This window comes from Phoca vitulina, unplaced genomic scaffold, assembly GCF_004348235.1.
Source record: "Phoca vitulina isolate PV1807 unplaced genomic scaffold, GSC_HSeal_1.0 scaffold1, whole genome shotgun sequence".
Lineage (NCBI taxonomy): Eukaryota > Metazoa > Chordata > Mammalia > Carnivora > Phocidae > Phoca > Phoca vitulina.
Window position 1 is genome coordinate 48,366,361 of NW_022589704.1, and position 12,052 is coordinate 48,378,412.

The 12,052-nt window shown below is 34.5% G+C and overlaps 1 protein-coding gene across 3 annotated transcripts in view; it reads right to left on the reverse strand.

Moving 5' to 3' along the window:
- ZNF804A (zinc finger protein 804A) overlaps window positions 1-12,052 on the reverse strand; it is a 284,124-nt gene that overhangs the window by 64,506 nt on the left and 207,566 nt on the right. For 2 of the 3 annotated variants that reach the window (XR_004299793.1, XM_032406596.1), the window contains exon 2: window positions 2,639-2,782. Coding sequence is in view for 1 of the 3 variants with exons in the window: in XM_032406596.1 (XP_032262487.1) it covers window positions 2,639-2,782 (144 nt within the window). In the remaining 2 variants the exon portion in view is untranslated. Of the gene's footprint in view, window positions 1-1,605; window positions 1,623-2,638; window positions 2,783-12,052 lie in introns of those variants that run through there. The other variant, XM_032406609.1, reaches the window with a different exon arrangement.

The window sequence follows — 12,052 nt, forward strand, 5'->3', positions numbered from 1 at the left end:
TTAATTGAGCCTTGTGTATTTTACCCAAGTCCCGTAGGTAGCAGGATTAGGACTCATTCCACCAATAACTCCTTCTCCCCTTCTCCCTGAACATGGTGGCCCTTGGATATACGTGTATATGTGTAGTGAATGAATGAACACATCAGATGTGTGGCCTCTTTGCCTTTTTCTAATTCCATTCAAGAAGTATCCAAATCACATGTGGGTTTTCTGCCTGAAAGTTAAGTGCTGGTCATGTGGACATTGAGTATACCTGTTTCTTGTGGATTTTTTTCTACTGGAAACCAAAACGATTCTCTGCAGGTAAGTTAATATTTTAGGAAGAGGGGTTTTGCTTGGTTTGGTTTGGTTTAGTTGCAAGTAATAAGTATTAAGCTAGGGTTTTGTTTTGTTTTGCCTTTGAGTTCATTTAATAGTAGCAAGGTGAAATAGAAATAGCTTTCAGAATCTAAGGATCTGAAATATCTTTCAGAATCTACAGATAAGCTGTTGGAAGGACTCCTTTTATCTGAAAGCCATTCAAAATCAGAATTGCTATGTCCATGCTCATTTTCCTTCACTTATCACATGGCCACTTGCATCTCATTCTTTGTGCATTGTTTTGTTCTTTCTTTTTGCAAACCAGCTTTCTCAACTTTTCTATGTACTTAGCCACAACTCAGGATTATATTTTCAAGTGTTTGGTCCAACCACAGTCAGACTAAAGACAGATTTTTTTTTTCTTTTTTCTGTATCTCAACTATAAGTTCTCAGGAGGAAAAAAAAATCTGAATTATCCACCTCCAAATTTCATCCCTCTCTACTTCATGATGCCAATGTGTGGCATCATGTGGTAAGAACACCTGTAACAGTCACAGGGGTGAGGCTATTGCTCGTAAAAGGGAGAGTATATTCTTGGAAGACACACTAAAAGATTTGTCACTATCCTATGGAGGGGATATAGATTTTAGATATTTTCAGTTACTGTAACATTGACTCAGACTAAATTAATCAACTAAGACTGCTATCTATCAGACTCCATGGCCATTCAGATAATGTACCCATCTCTAGGACCTGATACCCCTGAGCATTGTCAAAAGTGACCCTCTGGACTTTCAAAATAACAGCCCAGACCCAGACTGAATTTCCTTGGCCCATCTGTGTACAGTATATAGTATCCTAACTCTGCTAAGAATATGGAACTGGAAAGGTGCTCATAATAATTTATGTGAGTCTGATCTTCCAGACAATCTATGGTTGAATAAAACATTCTTTGGCAAATGATAGTAATAGCTGGTAAGATAGTCTTAAAACACATATACACATATTTCCAAATACCTAGTTTACACAATGAGACATATATGTTATAACATATCTTGTGCCTTTAGGTATTTAGGAAAAATCAGAGGAACACCTTTCTCAGATTTACCACATCAGGAGAAGCATTCCAGAATCCTTTTATAGAATATATGTCACTAACTGCAAAATTAAATCAATACTATTGTCTGATGGATTTTAATATTCAAATCAAGCATTGATATATGAATGTGTGTATATATCTATATTTATATTATGCATTTTCATGTAAGAAAAGGAACAATATTTCCATCAAAAATTTTCCCTTACCTAGTATGCAAGTAGACCTGGAAAAGGAAAGGCAAGGGCAGATCATCAAGACCAGTATGCATTCATTAGTGATGTATATAAATGAAGGCTCATGTTCTCTGTACAACAGCCTCCTCAAGCATAGATTTGTTGGTGTGAAAGAATGGAAGGATTGACAGCAAAAGAAAATACATACAATTGATTCATAAGCACTCAACATAATCATTTTCCCCTATTCTTTCTTATGCTAAATAACTCTAATGTTAATGGAAAGTTAGGGCAAATTCATGGGTTAAAAATGTACCTTTTATTAATACCAAAATGCTATGTAGATGATATTTGTAAGTGATAGCTAAGAAAAGAAAATATAAATTAGTGATAACTAAAATTGCTGTATCATATCAAGCTAGCTAAACAGTGTAAGAAGTTGCTCTGATAAATGTAAAGCATATGAGAAAATGGAATCTGTATTATTAACTTCACTTCTGACATGACTGCTTTAAACTCATCTTTACACAGAGTGTTGAAAATCAATCTTGGATTTACAATTGATAGCAAAACGAAAATAATATTAAAATAGACTATATCATACACATATTAAGTATTTAACCAATAACTATGGATTATTTTTACCATATTAAATTAGCTTTTCTTCCTATTTTTATGGGGGTTTAAATGGGAAATCGTTTCTGTAAAGAATTATAAGTTCATTTACATTTGATAAATATCATTAGTTGCCTAAAACATTTAAAAATTAATAAATTGGAAGACATTGAGAGGATCACCACCTGTAGAATATAATTTTTAAATTACCGCCAATCACTAAAAGGCAACTGACGGGTATTTCTTTGTGTTGGTTATTTATTTCAGACTTTACTTTTAGGGCTTTAAAAAAAAAAAACTGTCTTTTGCTATAAGTCATAAATTATCATCCCAGAATGGCATCTGTAAAAATTGCATAACAAAAACATAAAAATATTGTATTTATATCATTTATACAACTTCAGTACAGAAGTTCAGAAATATCGGGGTTTTTTGGACACCTCTTTCCTACCTGCTTGTGAGCGTGGTCATATGAATTAATGTGATTGTCAAACTCCTGATGCTTATGGTACTGCTTGTCACAGAGTTCACAGTAAAAATTGGCCTTCAGATCTTCCAGAGCTTTTGCTATGGTGTTCTCCTTCTCAGCATAATCCTAAAAAATAAAATTTCAAGGAAGGCAGCAATTAGTTCTTCCGAGTCGACTTTGTTCTGACAGTTGTCAACTTTAGCATAATAATTAGAGTTAGAAACAGAATATAACGAAGAAAAATAAAGCAAATTCCAGAAAGCTAAATCAGAAGAAATTATGAGCTGAAGAGAATAAAAGATTAACTGAAGAAGCCAAGATAAATGGTGGGAAGAACAGCAAAAACATGGAGAAGCAAACCAAACAAGGAAATAGAAACCCTTGTTTGAACAAGTTCCTGTATCCTGTTGGCAAAGAAAAAAAACAAAAATCATATAGTTATGTTGATTCAACTGCTGATTTCTGGCAATGGCTTAGTTAACATAAAACTTGTAAATTCTGAACAACATCTAAAATGTGTCCTGCATGAGGAAGCCCATATTGGTGCACAAATATTCAAGTTTGGTATTTTTGTTTGCTTGTTTCTTTAAATATCTAGAGAGTAACTTATTCATCCCAACTAGATTTCATTTGACTAATGTTTTCATAGTGACCCATATCATTTTAAGTTGAATTTTTAAAAATTCTCTACATCTTTAGAAAATGAGATTCTTTTCTGCAAGTTATTTACCTAAACTGAAAAGGATTAAACTGTATACAAGCAGATTGCTTTCATCATGCTCACAGTAAATAAAGATGGCTATATAATCAAACCCCTGAAAAAAATGAAAAACGTAGTCAGTTATCATTAGCTTTCATTTACGAAACACAAAATAGCAAAATGTTTGTGGCTTTTAGGTTTTCTTAAATCTAAATTTACTTGCTGTTTCATGGTTCCTTAAATGTTAACATTGTTAGACATAAATAAATTCTACATATTGAAACATTGTTCAGGTCTTTTGCTGAAGTGCTGATATGAAGACTAAATTTCAGTTGCTACCACAGAATATATTATGTTTCTAACTTACAGATTCTCTCATACTCAATTCCTTTAAAATTCAAATTAATTACATATTCAGGCCTCTTATGTGCTACTCTAAGAAACTAATTCTCTCAGGCACTGGGATATGGAGATGAGATGACACAGTCCTCTCTCTGTCAGTGGCAACTGTCCTCTCTCTAAATACACAAGCTAAAAAGGACTCAGAGTTTGAATGTTTAAATTGCTTCTACAAAATGTAAACATGGTTCACTAATTGTAATTTAATGAATAAGACTTTCCTTACTTTATTGTACTATATATTTATGCACATAACACATATCATAAAATTCATCATATTTGTATATATAACTTATAATATACATTATGGTAACTGATAAATATACTTGCCATAATCTAAAAATACATAACGCAGTTTCTCACTGTAAAGACAATGATCCATTTTTCTATTAGTTTTATCAACTGCACAGAGGTGGTAAGCTACAAAATCATTCAAATCATTTATATATGATTTATCAATTCAGTATTTAATTTGCCATTTCTCAGCAGATTTGTGAAATACTTCCTATTATTATTTTTGATTCCTTCCAATATGTTGTTTAAAAAACGCTTGTTTAAAAAGATGAAAATGAGTCATATATAACTGAACTCATTACTGAATTCTTACAAAATCTTTAAAATAATACTTTGTGGATTAGCCAATTTAAATGAAACAAAAATTAAGTACTATGATTTCATAGCTAAAGTGTGTGAAGCAGAGATAAAATTCCAATCAATATGAGTTATATTATAATGGCAATAGTTTTTGGCTCAAAGCTGAGTTAGCTCTCAAAATAATATTCTTGAACAGCAATTTCTTTGCAAACTAGTTGATTCTCCCCATTAATTATAATTACAGTTAAGCTACTTCTTCTCTCAAAATATTTCATTATTTCTTATTATTGTATAGGTTTACTTTTTCTTCCTAAGACTGATATTCCCTCAGAGAAGCAATAATTGCTTCTTACTTATTCTTTCCACAAAAATGGGAGTAGTTTTAAGTAAAGCAAACTGAAATTTGTAGGTAAATTGCATCCTTCCAAAATATTAGCCTGAGTCTAGATTTGAAGAGAAAAACAAATCAAAAACAATAGCGAGCATTTACTCGGTGCTTGTTTAGGATCAGTCAGTGATTAAGAGTGTGCATGTGTTAACTCACTTAATCCTGATTAAAATTATAGAGATGTGTAGTTTAAACATTTTCTCATTTTACAGGTGAAGGTACCAAAGTATAAGAAAGTTAAATAATTAGCTCAAGGATGTATAATGAATAAATGTGCAGCCCATATTTGAACCAAAATAATCTGGCTCATAGCATTTTGCTATGTTCACACTTTTAAGCACATAAAAAAAGTAGAAATAGTATAATAACCCGCACATAACCATCAACTGGATTCATTAATTTATCAACTCAGGGTCAACCTATTTCAACTTACCTATCCTATCTCATACCCTTTCCTCTGCTTCAGATAATTTTTAAGGAAATTCCCGAGTTCATGTAATGTTACCTGTAAATCTTTCAGAATGTACCTAAAATAAGACTTTTTACAAATATCATCACATAACCAGTATCAGACCTAAATATACAACAATGAAGAAACCAAAATCATTCCTTACTATCATCAAATATCCAGTGTATTCAAATAACTACAATCATCTAATAGTTTAAACTAGTTTGTTCAAAACAGATTTATTTTCTTTTAAAATTCTAAGGCTTTTTTTCTTTCATTTAAAAAACAGATTTCAAATAAGGCTCATACATTCCCATGATCTGATATGCTTCTCAGTCTCTTTTATTATGTCTTCCCTCTTTTTGTTTTATTACTCATTACAATTTATTTCTCAGAAAAAATTTTAAATTATACTTCACATTTTGAAAAAAATACTGAGAAACAAAATATTGAGAAATAAAAATATAGAAATGTTATAAGGATAGGATAATAAACTCTTTTTTTAAAAAAAGATTTATTTATTCATTTTTAGAGAGAGAGAGCGAGGGGAGGGAGAGGGATAAGCAGACTTCGAGCTGAGCCCCAAGCTGGGCTCAATCCCACAACCCTGAGATCATGACCTGATCCGAAATCAAGAGTCAGACACTTAACTGACTGACTCACCCAGGCGCCCCAATAATAAACTCTTATATAACCTTCACTTAATTAAAATTATTGCTAATATTTTGACATATGTTTATTCTATCGTCTCTCTATCATCTATCTATCTATCTATCTATCTATCTATCTATCTATCTATCTATCTATCATCCTCCTCTAAGATATGAAAAAAATATAGCTTAGTTGAAGCTAAGGTTGTAAATTGCACAGTAAGGAACATTTTTACATTCTCCTTCATTGTGGATGATACTGAAAGAGGCACTGACTGAGATTATAAAGCACAATGACATATTCAACACAACCATTCCACTGCAGAAGGTAAGAAATATATTTGAGTGAGATGAAAAAGGAGCACAGTGGTTCATGTAAACTCAACCTCAAATTCCCCCTTCTATCTGGCAAACCCACTCTATTCAAGAATGTATACAACTTCTGTAATGTCCCACTGAATGTGATGGTAGAAAGTGAAGAAGGGACAGGCTTCTTGTAGCTAGTCAGGTCATCCAAATCCATCGCATTTTAGAGATTTCTAAAAAGAATAAAGGTTGAATCCTTACTTTCAGGAAAGTAGCATATAATTCCAAAGTTAGAAAGTCAAGAATGTTTTAATATGCAACCTTAGCAATTGCACAGTGTAATAGTTTTTGCAGATGCAAATTGAAACATAGAAGTCAATGGTTTATCCACAGGCCCAGGGCTATTCCACCCACCATTTATTGAAAAATGAAGAGGACCAATGTAGGACTGTGAAGGGAGAAAAGTTATTTTCCAAAAGGACACATCTCATGGTGGCTTCAGCATAACATTTGGTGTCAGATAATATTCAGACTCTCCTGAAAGGCAGCCATAACTTGGTGCACTCGAGTAGTCTTCCCTGCGGAATGTGAGCTCCACGAGGGCCGGGATTTGTAGCTGTTTCGTTTACTTCTCTATCTCCAATGCTTTTAACAGAGGCAAGCATTGGCAGACATTCAACATATATGTAGACACTTTTGCACATATATAACAAGCAAACAAAACAGAAACTAGCAGCACTAGATACGTAATATTTTTAAAATAGTTGTGCTCATGCTTGGGTTTGTAGTATTCAGTTATCTGGGGAATGCCTTTAGAGCTAATACCAAGTTATGCTCTATATAAATTATTATTGCTAAATAGTAGTTGACATCATATATTACATTCTAATATTTCTGCTAGGAATACTCCTTTTAAAGAAATTAAAATTACAAAGATATAAATAGATGGGGGCACTCTTAATGCATAATTATTTTCAATGCTGAAAAGGAACATTTGTATGTAATTAACACTTAAAATACTTAGGAAAATCTCCCTCTCTCTCTCCCTCTGTCTCTCTGTCTCTGTCTCTCTGATATTACTTCATGAAGAATAAAAGCATCCTTGAACACAACATCAAAAATGAATGATGTACTGTATGTTGGCTAACTGAACATAATAAAAAAAAGAATAAAAGCATCCTTATGATGTAAATTCAGGATAAATTTTATCATAAGTTCTTTAAAAAGAGGAAGCAAAAACACGTCTTTGATACATTTTGATTATAATGAAAAAATTAATCACAGAGGGACACCTGGGTGGCTCAGTCGTTAAGCATCTGTCTTCAGCTCAGGTCATGATCCCAGGGTCCTGGGATCAGGCCAGGCATCGGGCCCCCTGCTCAGCGGGGAGTCTGCTTCTCCCTCTCCCACTCCCCCTGCTTGTGCTCTCTCTCTCTCTGTCAAATAAATAAATAAAATCTTTAAAAAAAATTAAAGAGATGGCAAAACTGTTATTTTCTAGAAGAATATCTAGACAGAAGACACTTCATTTGGAAGTCCATAGTCCACAGTCTACATTCCCTGTAAAATAGTGCACATCTTCTAGGCCATGTCTTTTGTTTTAGTCATTACTTAAGTGATTGACTCTGAGATGGTCCAGCAGCTTCATGAGTGCCATGTGATTGCATTTTGCCCCAGCCTATGTTGAGACATCTTCCTTCCCTGTCTGGGGGCTTCTCTGATTCATGAAATGGGGGTTTGTAGGATCTCACTCAGCACTAAAAAATGCACAACCCAGAAGTGCTGAGGAGTGAATGTAATATAGGTCCACTCTTGACCACTGTGGAGGGTAAGAACTCCAGAATAAATTCTTTCCTCCTTTATCTATAAGGCAGTCATTTTTTTTTTTTTTTTTTTAAAGATTTTACCCATTTGACAGACAGAGACACAGCAAGAGAGGGAACACAAGCAGGGGGAGTGGGAGAGGGAGAAGAAGGCTTCCCGTGGAGCAGGGAGCCCGATGTGGGGCTTGATCCCAGGACCCGAGCTGAAGGCAGACACCCAATGACTGAGCCACCCAGGCGCCCCCAGGCCATCATTTCTGAGACCCACTTCTAAGATTCCACAGAGGGTCCCAGTGAGATTGAGCGCCAGTACTTGTAATAGTGGCTATCAGTATACCCTTATATGACTTTTCCTTACTTACCTGTTTTATTTTTCTGGAACTTCATTTCTGCTTCCTGGAATAATTTCCCAAATAACTAACTGCATAGAAACCTTTGTCCTAGGCTTGAATTTTAAGAAGAACTGGGCTAAGATTATAAAGTTTTTGTTTGATTTTTTTTTTTTTTTTGGTGTTTCCTATAAATGTCTTGCTTATCAGCTACATTTCCTAGAATAATTTAAGATGACATCATTCTTCAGTTCAAAACTCTCCAATAGTCCCTCATCGTCATTAGAATAAATATCCTTACAATGACCTACACACAATTCCTACTCTACCTGGTTCCTGGCTACAGCTCTGCCATCATCTTCTAGCATTCTCTCTCTCACTTTGCCTTAGCCACCCTTATTTCTTTAATGTTTCTGAACCTTTCTCAACCATACACCCATTTTCATACTTAGACTTGTTATTTATTCTGCATGGAACGTTTTACACCAAATGTTTGTACAAAGGTGTTGTTAGCTTCCAGCAGATCTCTGCTAAAATGCTATTTCCTTAAAGATAAATTCCGTTATCATCATTCTAGAAGAAAAAAACTTTTTATTCTCTGTCTTCTTTACCTTTTTCTTATAAGTTGCAGGTGTACAGCTTTATAATTTAACATCTGGATACAAAGTGATCACCACAAGTCTGGTTACCATCCATCACCATATAGTCGACCCCCTTTACTCATTTTGTACACTCCAACCCATTTCTCCTCTGGTTACCATTAGTCTGTTCCCTGTACCTGTGAATTTGTTTTTGTTTTATTTTGTTTGTTCATTTGTTTTAGATTCCACATATGAATGAAATCATAGAGTATTTGTCTTTCTCCATCTGACTTATTTCACTTAGCTTAATACTTTCAAGGTCCATCCATGTTGTCATTAATAGTAGGGTTTCATTCTATTTATGGCTTTTCTTCTTTTATCTTCCCCTTTAATGTGAAGAAGAGAAAGTTTATTCAGGAGGAAAACAGAGAGCACCTTTGGGTGTTGGAATCTGAAAGCTATAATAACAATAAGGAGAGACTGAGTACAAAAGAAGGCATGCAGGAAAACTGATGTTAGTCTTTATCTGATTTAAGTCCCTTTTCTATTAGGCAAGAGGGTAACCATTTCTGAGTGACAAAGGCTGTGCTATTGTCTCAAAATATGTGTCATTCTCTTCTTAAAGTCTACGTTCTATTATTTCAAAGGCTGAAAAATGGATAACAATATAATTTTGAAGAATATAGAAGGGACAAGTAAGGGTTGAATCAGAAAGTTATAATTTTATCAAAAGTCACAGATTTATTGAATGGAATTATAATAACATATATGCATTTAAATGTGAGTTTTTTTTTAAAAGGATTCCACAGAAATGCAGCTATACCACCATGAAAGGTGAAGGCAGAGACAGAATACAAAAGGAAAACCAAAAACAAAACTGTGTATTGAACATCATATTTCTACAGACAACTCTGGTGAGCAAAATTGAGTATAACCCAACAGCAAGGACAAAGTATACTTTAATGTCCACATTTACGAGAACTGGACAAAGTTGTTTCTTAAAATTGGTAACTTCTTTCAGAATTAGTTTTAAGCAAGAGTATTCATTCATAAGGTTTTATCTGTTTCTCTTCTGTTGTTTAGCTGATAACAACCACTGGATAACTGGCACAGAACCTGTTCATGTAAAAGAAGAATGGATCCCCAAGCTTTAACTATCAGAATACATTCTTGCCTACCTCACTTGGCTTGCCTCTTTGGAGGCATCCATTTCTGTTTTCATCCATGGGTCTTACAGGAAGCCCTAGCCTGTGACTAAGACTTGTTAGACCCTCTGGTTAATTTAACACAGTATTTAGTACAGCTTGAGAAGGCAACAGAAAATTGGGTTACACTCTTCCCTTCATGTTTGGAAAGATCTGAGGGACAGCATATTTTAACAGTTGGCTGAAATTTAACATTACTGTGCAGTCTCCCGATGCATAAAGTAAGGCTATGGGGATCTCATTTTCAAGGCAAACCAGAAAAAAGTGTATCAGGTTTTCTGAAGCTGAATGCTAGCTGAAGTGTGTAGAATTCTAGTTCATGTTTATAAAATATCATATGGAGATTAATAATTCCAACATGGAAATTCTATATAAATAGATGCTGCAAAGAGTCTCAGTGTAGATGAGCGGTAATAATTTAAGGTACTTGTTTCATTTTAGAAATCTCTTAATTTTATCGGCAGCAGCCATTTTCTCTGAAAGGTATTGGAAAGGGGTGTAATGATTTGATGCATATTTGTTACCGTCTCAGTTGTAACAGTAACCGGAACAGTAAGACAGAACAGTTTCTCTAGTAAAATGTCTCACTGGTTTTCTTAGCTTGAGTTCACCTAGAAATAGACAGTGAGACAAGGAGTGGAGTTTAAGTGGTTTATTTGAGATCTCAGGAAACAGTGGCAGAAGAGTGGCAAAGTGAGAAGAGAGTAGGAAGCAGATAAAGATTTCTGGTTTCAGCTCTGACATGTACAGACCTTGGAAGTCATCGCTCCTGTCCTTACAACAAGAACAATCTATGAAAAATGAAAATCAATTCTTTTTCTCAGAACTGTGAGAGAACAAAGGTCATAGGGTGAAACTCCACTTCAAAATCTGACAGACAAGCACATTCAGTAACAAATATCTGCTTACTTGGATCAGAAATTGCTGGAGCCATGAATTGGTAGGAACTCTCAAATGTTACCTAATGAATTCTATGGGCTGACTATGGTCTAGTGTGTGAGACAGAAACTCCTGGTGGCTGAAATCTTAGAGGGACACCAAACATTTCTGTAGGCTTTGTTTTGATGAATTCCATCAGGTTCTCATGAGGATAGTCTGAGAAAGTCCCTTGTGTCCCTGAAAGGTGGTTAGGAATTAAAAACTACTGCGAAATAAGCCAAGATCCTTATCTATAACTAAAACCCACTCCCAAGGGATAGGGTATTTCCATGTCTCAATTCAAAGATGCTATTCTAGCCAGGAAAAGGAATTTACTTTCTCTATAGTCTTCCTGCCTCATTAAAGTTGTGGGGTTGACATGGTCAACAAGGGTCATGGCTTCCAAAAAATAGAGTGGGAATTCAATAGCCACAAAAAAAAAAAAAAAAAAAAAAAAAAAAAAAAAAAAAAATGGAGTTAGGGAGTTAGGGCTCGGGAGACAGAGAGATAAAGGAGCTATATCACAGGAGAAACACATAGGACAGTCATAGCCCTGAGATGGAGATACATTAGAGGACTAATACTGAAAGGTTATAAAATGCTCCCTCTCCCTACACCTTCCCAACCCAGCTATAGGGCTCCAGTATCATAGTGGCTTAGAGCTGAAGGAGTTGCACATTACACACTTTTTCTGAGGAGATGTACATAGGGGAACAAGAAGTTAAAAAGGCACACACAATCAAGGACACTAGAGGACCTTAGTTTCTATTACCTGATACATGTCCAGCTTTCAACCAAAAATTACAAAGAATTCCAAAAGGTAAGTAAAAGAAACAGTCTGAAGAGAAACGATAAGCACTAGAACAAGGCTCAGAATTTAGGTATTACACAGATGTTGGTATTATCAGAGAGGGAATTTTAATACAACTACGATTGATGTGTTAAAGTCTCTAATGGAAAAAGTAGGCAAAATGCAGGAATAGATGGCTTATGTAAACAAAAATAAAAATTTTAAGAAAGAATCATATGAAAATGATAGAAATCAAAAACAGTTT